The 19,570-nt window shown below is 40.6% G+C and overlaps 1 protein-coding gene across 24 annotated transcripts in view; it reads left to right on the top strand.

Annotated features, from left to right (window-relative positions):
- The window catches only part of Ptprk (protein tyrosine phosphatase, receptor type, K), a 499,207-nt gene that overhangs the window by 118,138 nt on the left and 361,499 nt on the right, over positions 1-19,570 (top strand). For all 24 annotated transcript variants that reach the window (XM_063265927.1, XM_063265913.1, XM_063265905.1 and 21 more), the window contains exon 2: positions 15,723-15,845. In XM_063265927.1, the coding sequence (XP_063121997.1) occupies positions 15,723-15,845 (123 nt within the window). The remainder of the gene's footprint in view (positions 1-15,722; positions 15,846-19,570) is intronic.

Raw genomic sequence — 19,570 nt, 5'->3', positions numbered from 1 at the left:
CTGGGGACTGGGCACTCATTCTTGTCCCCCCAACCCAAGCCTACCTTCTTAGTATTAAAAATTAACTTCGTTACTTCATATAAAGTATCTAGAACGGGGTCCAACGTGCAGCAGCCACCGTGTGGTTAATTGGCCGTGTGGTATCCTGTGGCTGCGGTTGCTCCTAGTGCTGTTGGCGTCTAAACTGTAAAAACATCTGCTTCGGGGACCTTTTCTGGAACCTTTCATCCCTCCACTACTGCTCTTAAAATGTCGCAAAATGTCCTCTAATGGAGGCAGGCGATTCCCCCGTAATGCCTATCACTCTCTTTGCAGGGGAGTAAATAAACTTCGAAGGTCCTAATGGAAATGAGCGCCAAAGATGAATGGATGAACTAATTTGCAATCCACTAGCTGCAGTTAGCAGGGAGAGCACTAATAAATAGCATATGTCATGTTCTGTCATTGCTCAGACTGCTTAGAAATTCTTACGGATTTGAGTAATTACGCACAGAGAGGAGAAAATAGCGTCACTTAGCGATTATGAATTTGTATTTAGAAGCTCCAATAGCACCAACTGCAAAATTATTGTATTTATGTAGGTCATTAACGAAATGGTTGGCAAATGCATATTTCTAAAGAAGCGGTGGGCTTCCTAAGTATCGGCTGCAAACAGCAAGGATATATGATACGGGGGAGGCTTAAAAGAAATTCAAGGCAAAATATTAGCACTTAATCTCTCTGCCTGGTGGGACTCTATGTGCACTTTTATATGAAAAGACCCCTGTTGTTTATTTAGTGCTCCCTATATTCGCGGAATACTTAGCATCTTTTAAAAATAGCTGTTGGCTTTACACTCCATTTGTATTCTGACCAAATATTTTCATTACTCTCCTTTGAGATCCAGGGAGCTGGTCTGTGCTTTGTTTGTGAATTCTAATACATTTAAAGATTGTAATTATAAAACTACATTCCAAGTGGCGCATATCGTAATTTGCTGTTGCTTATATTTGCCCAGAGCTGCCAATATATGGAGACTGGAGTTGACCAAAGATCTGAGTGTGAGTCTTCTCAATTTAGGGGGACAAACTTCTAAAATCTCCTTCCTGAAGAATACAATATTTTTCTTTTTTTTGGTTAATGTGCAAAATGATGGGTTGTATTATGATATTGTCATGTCTATGTCATATGGTAATGTGTGTTTATGTATGTGTGTGTCTATATATGTGTTGTATGTGTGTGTTGTATGTGTGTGTGGTATGTGTATATGTGTATAGGTGTGTGGTGTGTGTGGTGTATGTGGTGTATGTGTGGTGTACGTGTATATGTGTGTGTTGTATGTGCATATGGTGTATGTGTGTGTTGCGTGTGTCTGTGTACATGTGTGTGTGTTATATGTGTGGTTGGTGTATGTGTGTGTGCTTCTGTGTGGTGTATGTGTGTGTAATATACATGTGTGTGTATATGTGTGCATGTGCGTGTGCGTGTGTGTGTGTGTTTCTGGATGGTGTATGTATAGTGTGTGTTGCGTGTGTCTGTGTACATGTATGTGTTATATGTGTGGTTGCTGTATGTGTGTGTGCTTCTGTGTGGTGTATGTGTGTGTAATATACGTGTGTGTATATGTGTATGCACGTGTGTGTGTTTCTGGGTGGTGTATGTGTATGGTGTGTGTATAGGTGTATTTGTGTGTCTTGTGTTTGTGTGTATTGTGTGTGTATATGTGTGTAGTGTGTGTATGTGTGTAGTGTGTGTATATGTGTGTGCACATGTGTGTGTAGTGTGTGTCTATGTGTGTATGTGTGTAGTGTGTGTATGTGTGTATGTGTGTCCGTGTGTATATGTGTGTAGTGTGTGTATGTGTGTGTGTGTGCACATGTGTGTGGTGGTCCTGTGAACTCTTGTGGTGCTCAGCTCTCTCTCTGTTTAAGTCCCTGTTTTTCTATCTCTTTTCTTTTGACCACAGATGGTCATTACTCTCCATTCTGCTTCCATGAAATCAACAAATTTAGCTTCTACATGTGAATGAGAATACGTAGGGTTTTTTTTTTTGTCTCATTCCATTTTATATACTGTCTGTCCATTATGTCAATTCTGTTCCACTTTTTTGCAAATAATGAGATTTGAAGGTTTTTTTTTTAATGCCTAAATCGAGTTCTGACTTCTCCAAGTAACACTGAAACTTGCAAAAAGTGTGCTGTGCCTTATACCCTGAGTCCTTTGTAGCTCTCATCTGCCTTTTTTTGGTGACTGTGGTCATGGTCATGGTTACAAATCTCTGGCTAGAAAGCAAGTTTTGCCACCCTTAACCAAGTGAATGATTGCCAGGAAGTCATCTCTCTGCAGGCAATTCCCTCCCCTGTGATGTCTCCACCTGCGTTTGATAAGACTATAAAGTTTTATTCACTGTTTTACAAAGCCTCACCTCCCCCTCGGAGATGTAATGAACAGCACTGAGTCAGGTTTGGTGGCCATTCTCAGAGGCTCTAGTGCAGAGCTGTATCTTGTCACAGTGGCCAGGCTGGAGTATGTGGCCACTTGACCAATCTCCAACTTTTATCGACCTTCAATGTTTATTAGAAATATAACCACGATCTCCAGCAAAAATGCATCCTTTATATGTCTTATAGGATGCTAAAGGTATCTGCAAGACAAACCTTCATAGGAAGGTCACACAGTCAATCCCTTAGGATTGTTGAAGAGGGAGAAGGTGACTGGTGTTATTTTCGGAAGCCCCCAGTATGTTCAAGATGTGAATCCTTCAACCGAGTGTATTTTCTTTTAATTGAGACTCTATTTCTGGGAGCTTACAGTCTGCTGATATCAGTTCATTAGTGAATGTTACGAGTAAGCCATGTGGATAGCCACAGCCATGACTGAAGTATTTCAGGTAGACATATGTGCATGTGTGCAGATGAAGCAGCAGCAGAAATACCATAGATAAATCTAACTCAGCCTCATCGTCTGCAGTCTGACTCTACCTGCAGATAAAGCGACCAAAAGTAACCACAGAGTAGACGCATTGTGCTGTTAGGTATCAGATTACCTGGAAGCTATACTTAAAAACCATTCTTGTTTTAATACTTTTGATTTTGTCCCACGTACAGCGCTGTTTTCCTCATTCCAATCAGTTTATCATAGATGTTAAACATTTCTTCTCACAAGTCTTTTCTCTGTTTCTCAATATGCTAAATGGCTACCTGATAGGTTGGTAGGGAAAGAGGGATGCTCTTACAATGGTGATTCCTGTGATATTTTCTTCTTTTCACTTCTGCATGAGATTAAAGATCTTTAACTGTAACACTTGCCTTCGTATTTTTCCATCAGTTGGCAAGTAATTACTGCTTCCCACATGGTTTCTAGCACCTTCCTTGTCTTCACCAGTTGCTAGTTTTTAGTATTTGTCTCTGCTATGACCTATCTATTATAGAAAGATACTTCACCTTGTCGTAAGCCCAGAATTGGAGGGAATCTCCACAAGCTGGTTTGCTGTCATCGCCCTTCAAGTTTATAGGCAGTCTTGTTGTCTTTGGGTGTTGATGAAATTTGTATTGTAATTTAGGGAGTTGGTGGCCCTAACCTTTATTGGTTCAATTTAAGACAGAATACATGCCAATATTTTATAGGGTATATTTGTAGGGGTGAAATTGTTAAATTAGAGAAACTGAAATCACTAAGGGATAGTGGCCCCTGTATTGTTACCCCAATCTCGGACAGTCCTTCTGCAAATGACATGTATATGTCCCTTGTTTTTGTGACAAGGTTTCCTCATATGAATAATAAAGATCATATATGTTTATATGTGTGTATGTATATATAAGGTTTGAGACACAAATCCACATCTTTTTAAAAAGTATAATTATGTGTCCAGATGTCCTAAAAAGTAGCACACTGAATAATATGTATTATTATTTTGTTTTTATTATTTGAAATTTCTGAAATGTGTGCTCTGGCTTGGGGTGAGAAATGAGACGTGGGAGCTCTCATTCAGTACAGGGATGCTAGACTTCAAATGCCACCTCCGCACAGCCTCTGCCTTCCATCTATTATTCAAATCTTATTTCCCAGCTTCTCCTCTTATATAGGAAATTAGAAAGAAATAGAAAAGCAAAAATCCCCACTTCTAGATCCCACTCTGAAGAAAGATATTTGCTTTTATTTTTTTTCAGTAAACTTCTCAATATGATACATTTTAGAACTGGTTGTCATGCTTTAGAAAATTAATTAAATGGATTACATTGTATCAGCGCAGATATCCTACTTAGTGAGATGATATTTCCAGTCTGTATAAATCTCTTGCTCCTGTGCTGGGAGGATCTGCTAGACACGACAGTATCAGACAGTTAACTTCTTTCTATTAGTTAGGCTTCACTTCACAGATACCTTTTCTGTACCAACAGTTTCCCATCTTTTTCTAGTAGTAAAGATCAGATTCTTTTGTAAGTTTGTTGATACATAACTTAAGGTCACTTAAAAAACTTAATTATGCTTCATTTCCAGGCATGTTTGTTTTTGTTCTTTTGGTTTTGTTTGTTTGTTTGTTTGTTTTTACGTTTTAGGCATTCTGCCCAGTGGTGACTCTTGTCTCTGCTCCCCACTGGAGCTGACCATCTCTAATCCGAGTCTCCAGTGAAGGGCATCATTATAAACTCAGATTTTCTATTCTCTTTTAACAAAATAATTAGGTTTTTTTTTTTTTTTTTTACAAGAATCTGCAAGTGTGCTTAGCATCTAATGTTACAGGATATATGGAGAGTTCTCAAATCCTGAATGTACAGTTCCTATGCACTTGGTGAAAGTAGAGAGAGCGAACTCAAGTCGAATTGCCTTCGCACAGCGTAGAAGCCAGAAAGAGGACGACCCAGGCGGCCCGGAATGTTGGTGTGGCTTAACTTAACACAAACCTTACAGCCATCCTACTTGACTCTCTCCATTAGGATGGAATGGCCTCTCATGTCCAGTGACATTTAAATGTCTGTCTGTAGCCATGCTTCACAGCTTGGGAGAGTTTTATCTTATGGGCCAGTCCCACCAAATTTTAACCATATCCACTTTTCTGAAAGATGACTAAGAGGAGGAAGTTATTGTGACCCATGCTTCTTCTGTAAGATGTCTGTTTGGTCTGGGCCTGGCAGGAAGCCAGACTGTCCTCAGTGATGCGCAGGGTGAGTTAATGGCTCTAATGGCATCAGCTAGCACATTGGCTGGAATGATAATTACATGCAATTTTCTCCTTATGACTTCAGGAGACGGCAGAGAAAACCGTAACTCTTTCCTGTTAAGAATATGTGTAAAGGAACCTGGACTTGTTGAGTAAGAACAGTTGCTGCTCAGCTTGGAAGACCTGGGTTCAGATCTCTAGCATCCGTAAAAGACGGTGGCATGGCCCTGCATTCTCTTGTAAGCCCAGCACTTGATGAGCCCGTTCAGTGGGGTTTGATGATGGTTGGTCTAGTCCAGTCTCAGGACAAACGCTGTCTCAAAGAAATGAGACAGAGAGTGAGGTTAGACAGAGAACGGCCTCCCTTGGCTGCTCTTAATGTTGGGGTATGTGCATCTTCCTACACAGGTATGCATACACCACGCGCACACATGCACACATATGGATATATGCATATATGCACATATATATATATACACATACACATATGTACACAGGGACACACCTATATATACATGTACACATGCACACATATAACACACACACAAACCCACATACATACATAATACCACACATACAAACAGACACAAAAATACGTAAAAGAACCTTCTCTAAGGAACATGGAAAATGTAAATATAAATCAAGATTAAGATATTTTGATAGTAAAAGGGTTCCGTTTTTATGACAAATATACAAAACGATGCTTTTGCTTTTGTCTGAGATGCACATTAGTTACCTTGGTTAGTTCGTTTCTGATCCGAGTTTCATTATTGTTTAGAGTCTTAGGTGAACTGTTACTCTTAAGATTCGAGTGAGATATTTTAGATAGCTCCTTCAGTCTGATCTAAGATTTGAAATTCTAAAGAGGTTCTTATATCACTTCTGGAAGCCTGGGTCATGGGATTCTGTTTTCCATGGCTTCACCCCTTCATCATGCAAAACGATCCTTCGCCCATGACTGAGTGGGGTCAGGAGCAGCTGTAGAGATAAGGCAGAGCTCATCAGTCCGCTGTGGGCGCAGTGAAACCCACCAGTAAGCAACTCCCCACGAGAAACAAAACAAAGAACGGCTTATGTCTGAGCTTGGGCGGTTTCAAGTTTTACCATAATGTAAATACGACTTCAGTTGGGAATTTTATTTTTCACTACATTTATTCTCAATTACTTTGTTCAGTGGTTTTGTTAAGATCGTGTATCTAACTCTAAGTGCAGAGGACGGGGATTTTGCTGGAAAAGAAACCGGGGCTGGAGAGATGGCTGCAAGGTTAAGAAGCTACAGTTGCTCTCCCAGAGTCATTCCAGGTTCAATTCCTAGCACTCACATTGTAGCTCGCCACTGTCTGTAACTCCCATTCCAGGGGGTTAGACACCCTCAGACAGGCATGAGAAACACCAGTGATCTCTCCCCCCAAAAATCAACCAACAAAAACAAAACAAAACAAACACAAAGACAAAACAAACAAAAGCAGAAATGTCTCTCATTCTGCAGCTGGTGTGACAGCAGGAAAGAGTGTTAGAACAAATTTGCATTAATAAAACGAGAGTTTTTATTTCGTTTTTAAGATTTCCAAAGTCTGTGAGATTCCACTGCTAGACAAAGAGCTACAGGCTACGAGTGACTGCTGAGAGAGGGCGAAACAGTCTTCCCCGGGGTGAAGCCCTGATTGGTGATGTATTATCAAGTGGTCAGCGCTGAATCTACAAGAAAGCAAACTTGTCAGCCTGCATGCTTGTATATATGTAAGAATAAGGAAGAAGACCCTGTCAGCCTGAGAGTGGGAGGCGTGGGCGGGGCTGGAGAGAGGACAGGGAAGCCAATGACATAATTATATTATAATAAAAGTATTTTAAAAAATTGAATAAAAACCCATAGCTTGTTGTGTACCTTCTGGGAGAGGTCAAACACGAAGCTGACAGGGCCGTGTTATCTTATCAAACTTTTACCTTAATCCACCCTATTTAAAATGACTAACCAGACAGACTTTTCAACCTGTGGGGTGTGTTACTTTTACTTTTTTTATTGCTGTGTCCACAGTACCAAAGAGTAAGCAACCAAAGAAGTGAATGGTTCATTATGGCTTCACTGGAGGAGATAGATTCTGTCCGGAAGTGGGGGGTGTTGCAGCAGGGGCATGGAGCTGCTGGTCCTGTTTTATCTGTAGCCAGAAAATAGGGAGTTGGGTGGATGCCAGTTCTCAGACCTCTTTGTCTTTTCATTCCGGCTCTGACCGCATTTCACAGAATTAGGTGGCAGCCCTTTAAGGTGCGTCTTCCTACCTCAGCTAGCCCGGAAACTCCTCCACTGACTTTCCCAGCGGTTTGTCTTCTAGGTGGTTTGGTATCTTGGAAGTCGACAGTCAGTATTAACCATCCCACCCAACAAGGATGCCCTCCTGTTTGTGGCATCAGAGGGAGTGACTTCAACATGTGTGAGGTCAAAGTCTTTGATCCACAGGATGTCAGGCACCACCTGGCCAGTGTCATGGGTACAGTAGGATTGGGCGCTTACTGGCATGATGAGTTTGTACTGCCTGGATTCATAAACTTTGCTGGTTCTCTCTCTCTCTCTCTCTCTCTCTCTCTCTCTCTCTCTCTCTCTCTCTCTCTCCCCCCTTCCTTCCCTCCTATCTCTCTCCTTCCTTCCTTCATTTCCCTTCCTGCCTTCTATGTATGTATGTATGAATGTATGTATGTATGTATGTATGTATGTATGTATGTAAGTTTGTATACCATGTGTATGCTTGGTGCCAAAGGAAGCCAGAAGAAGGCTTCAGATCCCCTGAATCTGGGGTTACAGAAACCTTGGGTTATAGTACACTTGGGTACCGGGATTTGAACCAGGTCCATGTGTGTGCTTCGAGCAGCTTCCACCCCTCTTCTCTGCTTTTCCCCGAGTTATCGTGAGTTTTATTTATTTACTTTTCTATTACGAGGTACTTTTTATTAGTACATTCCTGTTATCTCCACCCCCTTTTGTTACTTTGAGGAAGAATCTCATATAGTCCAGGCTGACCTCAAGCTCACTGCATACCCAAATCTAATATTGACCTTTGCGTCCTCCTACCTCCACTGCCAAATGCTGAGATTAGAGGCTACGTTTTAATAAACGCTTTACATCTGTGAAGTTATTTCTAAAGGCATGTAATCATAGACCTCTAGGGTGACCAATATTTCAGTAGTATGCATGACCACATATATATGCAAGGTCTTAGGTCATGCCATAAATTTCCTTCTCTGGTTCTACTGGTGTTAAACCTTTAGGGCATTGGGCATTTTATTTCTCCCTCTCTCAACACACTCAGTGTTGGACTTGTGACAAATGGGTTGGTTTTGTATTTCATCTCTAATCTAACTTCCTGATGTTGCCCACTGCTACCCACCTTGATTTATGTGAAAATAAGCTTTTAGCCAGGCTAAATTTTACTGGTAGTTTTAAGACTATTTCAGATGAGCGTGATCTAAGCTGTGGGTTAGTGAACTTTAGCCCATGGCCTTCATCCAGCCTAGTCACATACTTTAGGTGTTCTTCCAGTGCAGTCCGGTAATCTGTTTGTTTTTTCATGTTTGACTGCTCTCTTGCTATAGTTACAGAATTGTGTGGTTCAAACAGAAGTTAAAGGAGTGTTTCCAAACTGGCTTTGCATAGATGTGTTTTTGTCACTCCTGATTTAAGGCACACTTCCTATTACTGGGCTAGTTACGTTGAAAAAAGGTTTCTTTCTATTTAAGATTTAGCTGTTAGTTACCTGTGCAGGGTCAAAACTGTATAGCCCATGTGTAAACTAAAAATTGGTGCAGGGATATAGAAAGTGTGCACTTTATAGAAATGTATTCGATGTGAGTCCCTTTACATGTGAGGGTTTTGACTAGTCCTCACACCCTTGTTTGGTGACTATTATTGTGTTGATATTAATGGGGGGCGAATAGAAGCTCAGGAAATGAACGTGAGAGAGCTTTGCATGCACTTAGCCACACTCTACGCTGCGTCTCAGCCAAGCTCTCGTCTCTCACCTAACTGTGTGGCCAGGTCCTGAAAATCCCTCAATCTTACTCATTGAGCCACAGTGCATTGGAATGTCACCGCTCTGAAGAGTGTGTAATTGAGCGTCTTACTCCATTCTGGTTAATCTGGTCACATTGTAGGATGGCTATGCAGTGAAAGAATAGCATTTGCTTTGAATCCTAGACAATTTAAAGAAGAAGTCTTACCAGCTCCAGAATATTGGATTATATAAATTAAAGATGTATTTTCAGTTAGAGGTGGAACCCCAGGAAGGAATAATTTGATAATCGATGGGTCTGTTTGAAATGACTTCTTTTCTCATCAATAGGAATTACTCCCACCTATCCATAAATGATAGCTCCTAATTCAGAGGAACCTCGCCAGGGTTTCCTTTCTTTTGCAAGGCGTCAGGCTGAGGTAATATTTTCACATACCAATTAATTGCAGGCCGCACAAAGAGTATTCTTCTGAGTCTGGATTGATTATCTTTTTAAAAGACTCATTTATAAATTTTCTAAGTTTTTATCCACTGAGCTCCTCAGCGGCACTAAATTAGAATGAATGACACAGGATTCATCCATTCTCTCGTAAAGGCATACATTTTTTGTGTGTACTTGAATATTTCTCGTGCGTGTGTATTTTAATTTTTGGATATGTATTGAGGAACAAGTGTTACTTGTCTTTATAGCTGACATGGACACACACTACCTGGGCATTGGTCCTGTCTGTCCATTCTCATTTGGTACCTTCGATATTCCCAGAAGTGTAGAGTTAACAGGAAACAGAAATCTATTTAAACATTCCAGCATTTTTCAGAGGAATGCTTTCGGAAAGCCATTTCTCTACTTTTCCCAATGAGATCTTTATTCTAGGAATAAAGATCTGCTCTGGTGAACTAGAACATCAATCCAGTATCAAGTCTCTCTCTCTCTCTCTCTCTCTCTCTCTCTCTAATTCTTCAGAATTAATTTGTTGAGGCATACCACTGGCTCCTTGGGCATTTTGACTTCATACCAGTGAATTTATATTGTAATTCCTTCTTTAGATTTAACTTTTGTTATTTTAATTGTGTGTTTTTGTGTGAGTATATTCACATGAGCATAGCTGCTCATGGAAGCCTAAGGCATTGGATCCCTTGGGAGCTGGAGCCGTAGGTATCTGGGACCCCTCCGCGCCCCTGCCCCCTGACCTTGCTGGATTCTTGCTTGTTATAGCACTGTATATGCCCTTAATCACTGAGCACCTCTCCAGCCCCTTATATTTGTGATTTATAATTAGAATAATTAAAGGAGATCTAGCCAATGCTTGTTTAATTTAATACTGTGGGTAGTGTAAATTTGTATACATTCATTTCTCTCTTGAAAATAAAGGAAGAAGGATCGTTGGATGTGGATTGCCACCTAAGTGAAGAAATCTGTCTTATTGATTAGTTCACAACTAGTCAGGGTTGATTTTGCATTTCTCTAAAAATCATCATACGGTTATACTAAGGACATCTACCGTATGTTCCAGCATATATTCCATGACCGTGCATATGCTTTTCTAGGGGAATATAGTTTTCTCCCATGCTTAAATCTAACAAAGTTTTCCATGTTTACAAGTAAATGGAGCTTGTTGCGTGAAGGCAGTAAGTTGCATGGGTGATAATTCTGTTTGTCTCCAGAATTTATACTTGGTCAGCAAATGATAAACAGATGAGGGCCCTGGATGGAATGATGGTGACGATTCTCCTACAGCGTCTTTTCAAAGCCTACCCTTCACAGGTCATGCAGAGTAACCTGCCCAGACCTTAATGACTCTTTTTTTTTCCTGGCTCAAACTTAAAATTAATCAGATCCTGGGTGTTGTTAAAAAGCCCTTACTCTGGGGCAGAGGAAGTAGCTTAGTTGGTATAGTACTTAGCATGTACTCTTTCCAGGGCTCTATCCCCCAGGCCACAGACACTGGGTGTATTGACAGGCCTGTACTTCCTGAACTTGGCCAGTGGAGGCAGCCTGGGCTACGTAGGACCCTGTTTCAAAACTTTATAAAACGAACCAACAAAACAACAGCAAAAACCAAAACACATGAGAAGAAAATGAACAAAAAATGCACAGTTTGGCTTTAGAGAGGATTTGAATTTTGAAACAGTGCCTTTGTATCTATCCCCCCCCTCTCCATGTATGTATGTGTTTATGTATGTATGGATGTATGTATCTATCCACCTATCAATAATTTGTTTATCTATATATCTATTAATCATCTATCAATCGTTTACCTAATATATATCTATTAATATCTGTCATCTATATCACCTGTTTATCTATTTATCGAACAATCATGTTTCCTCTATCATCTATATAACTATCATCTATCTTATTATCCATCTATTTATCAGCTAACAATCAATTATTCTAACACTATCGTCTGTCTGTCTGTCTATTTGTTGAGAGAGAGAGGGAGAGAGAGAATAAAAATTTGGTGAAGTTGAGATTTTTGTCCTTTAATGTGGCTTTCTGAATTGAACTCAGGTTGTCAAGCTTAGTAGCATGTAGCCTCCTATTTTAAGCTACCTCACTGGCCTCTAAAGAATTTTAGCATAAATAAATTTTCTCTCAAATTTCCTCAAAGGATCACAACAAAGTAGGGATTCTCTGGCACAGGTCTTAGAAGTTCATGACTTTTGAGCACGTATTTTCATGTAAATTAGTGCCTATGAGCTTAGCTACCTGACAAAAGGAATATATTATGCCTGATTGTTGATATCATGGTATGTCCTATGTAAAGAGGTTGTTAATAAATGACGGTCAAGGAACCTCTAGGGGAGTTTACCTCTGGATCTCTAATCCTCTACATCTCCACAATCCTAGAACCTTAATGAGCCCACAGACTCCTTACTGTAGGAGTCACTGGCAAAGAACTCTAGAGAGCTGTACTTTGACAACTCCATTTTAATTTAGAGACAGAGCCTTACTGTATAGCATTGGCTGGGCTTGAACCCAGTGTATAGAACAAGCTAGCCTTGACTTCACAGATAGCCACCTGCCTCTGGATCCTAACTGCTTGGATTATAGATGGGTGCCATCACACCCTCAGTAGTTTTCTCTTAAATACTATGTTTTAGGAATGCGCATTTGAAGGATCATATACCATAGAAATCTATGCTTCGAAAGTCATGGATAGGAATATAGTGTGGTATAATTTGTTCCAGATCTATGGTCTGGTTAGAACTGGGGATGAGGCCCGATGGTTGAGCCCTTCTCTAGCATATATAAGACCCACCTTGTTCCCTGTCCCTCCTGCCAACAAAAATCCAATTGGACAGGATGAGAGGTACGCAGTGTGCTATGTGTTATAAGCTGGAAACATGTTCCTGCCTCAGTTTATCTTAGTCCCTTTTGTGTTCCACGTGCTGCTAGATGTATAATTTTCTCAGTGTACCTCTGGATAAACTTTTAGGGGTTTCAATAAAACTGTAGATTGAACTGTCTGGTTTCTTTCTATGGCATCAGAAACCATTCATGTTAAGTTGTCTCTGCCTGACTCCCCCTCCATATGTGTCATAGCTGCTCCTCAGAAATGTTTTGGGGCCCTAACGGTGCCATGCTTCTTTATGCATTTGTTACTTTCCTCCCCCTTTCCCTGTTTGCAATCTCGGTGTTCACGCACCGCTTTTGTTTTCTCCTCAGTAAGAAGAAGCAAGGCTCAGGAAAGGCTTCCACAAGTATTTCAGTTGGAATGGAAGAGGAGGTCATTAGAAAAAGACAGATAGTGCATTCCCCTAGATGCGGGGTTGGACATCTTGAAAGGCATACTGTGTTTCTTTGCTTGGTGTGCCTTCCCTTCTTTAGGTGTACCTTAGTGAGTGTAGTCTGTTTTTTGTTTTTTTGTTTTTTTTTTCAGAATTTTGTTCATCTTGTTATCACCTGTATCACATGGACTATTTTGTATCATTCATTAGCCTAGAGTTTTTGTTATATTATTATTATTATTATTATTATTATTATTATTATTATTATCTTCTTTTTCTTCTTCTTCTTTCTTCTTCTTTTTCTTCCTCTTCCTCTTCCTCCTCCTCCTCCTCCTCCTCTTCCTCCTCCTCCTCCTCCTCCTCCTCCTCCTCCTCCTCCTCTTCTTCTTCTTCTTCTTCTTCTTCTTCTTCTTCTTCTTCTTCTTCTTCTTCTTCTTCTTCTTCTTCTTCATTATTGTTATTTATCTCTTCTCCCTTACACTTTGTCACTTCACTAGTTCCTAATACTTTTGAGCTAGAAATCCCCTTTACAACAATGATAGTAAGAACGTGCTAAGGAATGTTTATCAATGTGCTTTCCATGTCCTCAGTAGCTTCGTGCTACCTCTTGGATTAGAACTTATAGAGATTGAATATTTGTCTTCAAGGATTTTTCTTATCCTGCAAGTCAAGCTGACCAGTCAATGATTTCAACATCGTCCTGACGCTTTGCTAATACAGTAGTGACATGCACTGTTGACACACTTACTTCTTATAGCTATTCCTCTTGTTACTGTTAATCAGAATGCTGGTCTGAAATTAGCCGTGTCTGTGAAGGGCAACCACTACAGCTCTTTGTCTCCCAAATGAGTCAATATCATTTCCACTGGTAGTTTAAATTTATATACATGGGGCCCCAGACCTGTGTGCAGCATAACGGGGGCCCTGCAAGGCATATATTACAAAGCTCTAAGTCTTTTGGGGTTTGTGACAGCAAACGATTTGTGAGAAAAAGTTGTCCTTTACGATGCAAAGATGCATTTCCTAGTACCCCTCTTTTGTTGGTTTGAGATGAATTCAATTAATTTTATAAGAAGCGTACATCGTCTTTCTTGAGACCCCTATTCAAGCCAGGTCATTTAAAGTATATTGAAAACGCTATAATCCACGTTCCATTTTTGAATTTTGGATTATAGCAAAGGATTTCTGTAGTCAAAGACTCAAGAATACCCATCGTGTGCTCTGCTTTTGGGAAGGATGTTGGGGGTGTGTTTTTCTCTGTCCCTTACAGTTTTGTCTTTGATGCGCCTGCTTTCTGCCCTTGCTGAAGCCTGTCTTTCCCTGTTATCAAAGTGATAAACTCGTTGAGGAGAGTGGGAAGAAGAAAATGGTCCGAAGCGCACCACCTGTTCGCTGAGTTTGTTTGCCTTAGAATCCCCCAAGTTTTCCACACAGATCTCCATGGACACTGTTCAAATGAGCTACTTGAAAGGTTGTTGGCTTTTCCCATTGCAGCCACTGCCCGATTTTCATTAGTTGTAATCAGTTTTCTTTTGAGATGAGACATATAGGCCCCTTCTGTTTTCCCGATTTGAGTAAACGGTCACTGTGTACCCTTTAATAGGTGGGCTAAGAAGCAAAACCAGTCCTTTTCTTTGTGCAGTAGAAGTCACATCTGAAAGGCAGCCGAGGGTAAACGTGACCGGTGCTCTTAAAACGTCACGTCATTAAGCAAAGGAAGCCTGGGGGTCTTGGGCTAATCTCATCCATTCTGAGCCTCAGGTTCTCTCACTTTACAACTGTGTTGAGTTTGAAAATAATCTAAACAATATCCCAGAAAAGCCTGTCCCAGACCTCAAGTACTGTTTACACCCTGGTAAGCTCTGTGCGATTTATTCACTGTGTGAGACATCATAGACAGCTTTATTCCTGTTTTAGGTGCGTTCGTGCATTGTGCGTGCGCGTGGTGCAGCGGGTGCAGTGCGTGCGTGGTGCAGCCAGTGCGGCGGTTGCGTGCGTGGCGAGTGGGTGGCGCGTGCGTGGCGTAGCGTGGTGCGTGCAGTGTGTGAGTGTGCGTGCGTGCGTGCGTGCGCGCGCGTGGTGCAGCGGGTGCAGTGTGTGCGTGCACATGCGGCAGCTGTTGCGTGCATGGCGAGTGGGTGGCATGTGCGTGGCGTGGTGCGTGTGTGGTGCGTGCGGTGTGTATGTGCATGTGCGTGCGTGCGTGTGTGCGTGCGTGCGTGTGTGTGTACGTGCGTGAGTGTGTGTGTGTGTCCATGCGTGCGTGTGTGCGTTTGTGCGTGTGTTTATATTATCCAAGATAGGTGAGGCAGAGTTTCTCTCTGTAGCCTTAGCCATCCTGGAACTTGCTCTTTAGACCAGGCTGGCTTCTCACTCACAGAGATTCGCCTGCTTCTGCCTCTCAAGTGCTGCAGTTAAAGGCGTGCGCCACCACTGCCAAGCTCATGGACACCTTTTAAATCAAGGGATGGATGAGGCTAAAATATGGACCTCACGGTTTTGACCTTGCATTGCAAGGAAAGTTCTCACTTTCTATCCCTTTTCCTGTAACATTGGCAATGGTGTTTGGAGATTTATAAGCTGAAGGAAAGCTTCATCTTATATATCTTTTTAAAAATAATTCAAAACTTGGGCTTCCCATCTGGGGCTCTGACAAGTTGCGTATACTGAGGTTTCAATTTGTATTGGGTGAACTAAAGGGAGTAGAGATCAACAGGGCTGCCATGGACTAGTATGATCACAGTGCCATGCTAGGTTTATATTTTCGCCTAGCTCTTGCTGCTCAGGGCTTTTCTCACACACACAAAGGCTGTACAGACCGTCACCATGTTCCTCGCTTCCCTTTCAAGGTGGCTGCACTTTTGATGATGGGCCAGGGGCCTGCGACTACCACCAGGATTTATACGATGACTTTGAGTGGGTCCATGTCAGTGCGCAGGAACCCCATTACCTGCCCCCCGAAATGCCTCAAGGTAAGACATTTTATCCTAATTCGGTGTCTAAGGAATATTTCAGGAAAAAAAAAAGAATTTTTCACTTTATGTGTAACAATAGAAATTTGTTATGTTAAACCCACTCACTGGGCTATTTGGTCACATGTAAAAATCTTAAAATTTTTGTTACTTCTCCCTTAACACTATTTTATAACCTACAGCATTCTTCAAGACTTCTTAATACAACTTTCTGTGCTTTGCAAAAAAATATGTAACTTTGTAAACATTTGTTCTTTTGCCCTTACTAAGAAGTGAAAGTGATCAAGTAAAACTAGAAAGGAGGAAAAAGAAAAGAAGCCATAAATAGTCAAAGCTTATAGGAAAATATATTAAGCATGAGATTTCTTCATTTGGATACCTTTGATCATATCTCTCAGGTGTGGTCTAGTTAGATTCTAGGCAAGCAGTGGTCCCTGGTCAGGAGATGAATGCTCTCAATCTCATGAGTGAGTGAGCCAATTCTTCTGTAGAGAGAAACCTTGGAGATAACATGACCAAGCAGAGATGCTTTCTGGGTAAATGTTGTAGAAAAGGCGCAGAGATCTGTTTCTTACCGCCTAGGACTTCTTGTAGATACTGACTTTGATTTTATGAGATAGTGTATTTCCTGATTGCTTAAGACAGGTCATGAATTTTTTTGTAATTTGTGAAAACCACAACACAATAGCATTTCAATATATACGTTCCACATAATGAGGGGGTAGTGTTTTTTTTTTTTTCAGTTCTACATGTTAGTTTGGATCTAACTCTTAAGTTATCTGTTGATAACTTGATAACTGTTGATAACTTGAATAATTATAAGAATCAGAAACATACACACAAAATTTGAACCATAGTACCTAGGAGAACAGTGTTGTTTAGAAGGAAGCAAATGATTATATATAATATTATATGTTGTAAAAATAATATTCTTTCTCTATGCTTTAAATGATATAATTGATATTAATATTCTACAAGTAATTTCTTTTGAAGTACAATCTTAGTGTTTTATTATAATTACATAAAATTAGGTAAGATTGATTTTCCTACAAATTTAGCCTGTCCTTCATAATTGATCGTGAGTTTTAGACATCGCCATTGGAAGTGCAAATGTCAATTATGGTGCTTAATTAAAAAACCTTGCTAATTGGCATGATTCATAAACACAAAAGGAGAAAGCGTTGATGATGATCAGTGGACTATGACAAGCTCTCAAAGCAAATAAAATAAAACCTAAATGATAGATATTCAGACAAGGGTGTAAATAATTCATTGAGTATGTTCTTGGGACTGTTTTTGCATGGTTCTATAGTTGCACGCTGGGATTAAGCCTTCTCATTCTGAGCTGTAACTTCCCTTGTCTGAGTAGACAAATGGTAATTTTGAGGCTACACTAAGGCCCAGTTTTCTTGGTGTAGGAATATATTGGTGGGCAGTGCTTACTTGAGACCCCTGGTTTCTTATGCTTGACCCTGACACTTTGGGCAGATTCACTTCCTTTTGTGCATTGGCTTGTGGTCTTCCTTCAAAGGTACACACAATATTATTCCGACTCCTTTTGATTAAAGAAACCTCTGTACATTTTTTCACTTTGGTATTCTCGGTGGTAAATTTAGACTTAATTTTTCATGTAATATTAAAAAGGTGGGCTGCAACGCACACATTTTGACTGTTTATCATCAGAGAATAATCAGAAAGATGTTGATTTATGGAAATGTTGCCTTTACTAATTTCTATTGATGGTGTGTAATGAGAGCTGAAAGGAATGCTCAGATGACCTTGTTAGTTCACCTTTTATACAATTACTTAATCATCGGCTACAGTAAAGGATGCTATGTACAGAAATTGAAAGTGTTTGATATTCAGCCATACCCTCCAATTAATAATTAATCATGCAAAGGAAGGGAAAAGGTCATGGACAGGATTTATTTATTTATTTAGAATGTAACTATGTTTAGTCTAAGGAGAAGTGAGAGAAATGCCTGTGTGCATCCTTGTTTTATTCACCCATTTTGTACGCATGTGAGTATACACATGGGTTCACATGCACATGTATGTTTGTGCATGTGAGGGGCAAGAGGACAAACTTGGGTTGCCGTTCTTGGGAATCTTTTGTCTTGGTTTTTAAGGTAGCCTAGAGCTTGCAGCATTGGCTTATCTGGCTGGCCCATGTGGATCCCTGTGTCTCACCCTTTTTTCCAGTTAGGATTATAAGTTTTCAAGCTTTGGTGTGAGAGCTAGAAGGAAGGGTCTCAAACCTGAAAGGTGAACACTTTACTAACTGAGTCATCCCCTCTAGCCCTGTTCATTTTTTTTACAAGATATTTTTCTCTAATTTCCTTTCTAATATTCTTTCAAAGAACCTACTGTGCATTAATCTGCCCATATATTGGCAAAGAGGACATGATTAAACTTACCAGATTTCCATGATCTGTCCTGGGGACTTGGCTCAGCTGTTAAGAACACTTGTTGTTCTAGAAGACCAGGGTTCCCTCCTCATCACCTCACTCAGTTCACAACTTTCTATCACTCAAGTTCCAGGGTATCTGACGCCCTCTTCTGACCTCCTTGGGCACCATGCATGCAATACTACATACACATATATATGTACAGCATCCCTATACATGAAATAAGATGGATAAATGTATTGTAAAAGTTTCAAATGACCCATCTTTTCTTTGTTCATACAAATAGGTAGGCCTGATTACTTTATTTACTGAAAAAAATATAAACAGAAACAAAACCAAGCCAACCCATGCCTTCTGTCATAGGAAGTCTGTCTGTCTGAAGCAGACACGGTATTGAACCTTCTGCGGTACTCGGGCATTGTTAATTATTGATATTTTATTGGCCATTAGAGGGTTTAAAAAACCCAGACATTGTAACTACGCAAGTTTTGAATACTAAGGGAAGAATATAGAAAAATAAGGAAATAATGTCTCATGAGAAATATGCTACTGGTAGTGACTGCTTGCCACATTCTAGAGCAGTTCTTAGCTTGTTAGATGACAGTAATTATGGCAAGAAGGATCTTAAATGTTTCAAAATAGCTTGCAGAAGAACAAAGGGTTCATGAATGAGCCCTGTGGCAAAATAGAAGCCACTCATCAGTGGGATGCAAAGTCAAGGTATAAAGAGTTCAGCTGCACCATGGTGACACCAGGTGTTGCTAAACAGAATGGAGAACAAGACGAAGCATCTCCGGGTACTGTAGACTCACAATCTGCATAGCCCCTCGCACAGCCTAATGGGCAGCTAATCTATTCTTGGCTATAAGCCCAGAGAGCCAGAGCCACATGTTCATTCAAAGAAGGTACAAATGCATATAAAATCAGCATCCTTAATAGTTCCAAGGTGTAAGACCTGACTTGCTGTCAGTTAGTACAGTGTACCAAAGCCCAGAGTGTGTTCATACAGTGAAGTAGGTATCATGCCACAATGGGAATGCATTTACTCATGCTGTAAGCAGCGAGATGGATGGATTTTAAAACCATCATCAGGGAGTGAAATCAGACACAAGAGTGTTTCATTTAATGTCCATACACTTCAAAAATAGGCTAGAGAGATGGCTCCGTGGTTAAGAGCACTGGCTGCTCTTTCAGAGGTCCTGAGTTCAATTCCCAGCAACCACATGGTGGCTCCCAGCCATCTTATCTATAAGGGGGATCCGATGACCTCTTCAGGCAGGCGGATGTGTATGCAGCAGAACACTTATATATTCAATA

This window comes from Rattus norvegicus, chromosome 1, assembly GCF_036323735.1.
Source record: "Rattus norvegicus strain BN/NHsdMcwi chromosome 1, GRCr8, whole genome shotgun sequence".
NCBI lineage: Eukaryota > Metazoa > Chordata > Mammalia > Rodentia > Muridae > Rattus > Rattus norvegicus.
The sequence above is the reverse complement of the archived record's forward strand: the minus strand, read 5'-3'. Positions and strand labels throughout refer to the sequence as shown.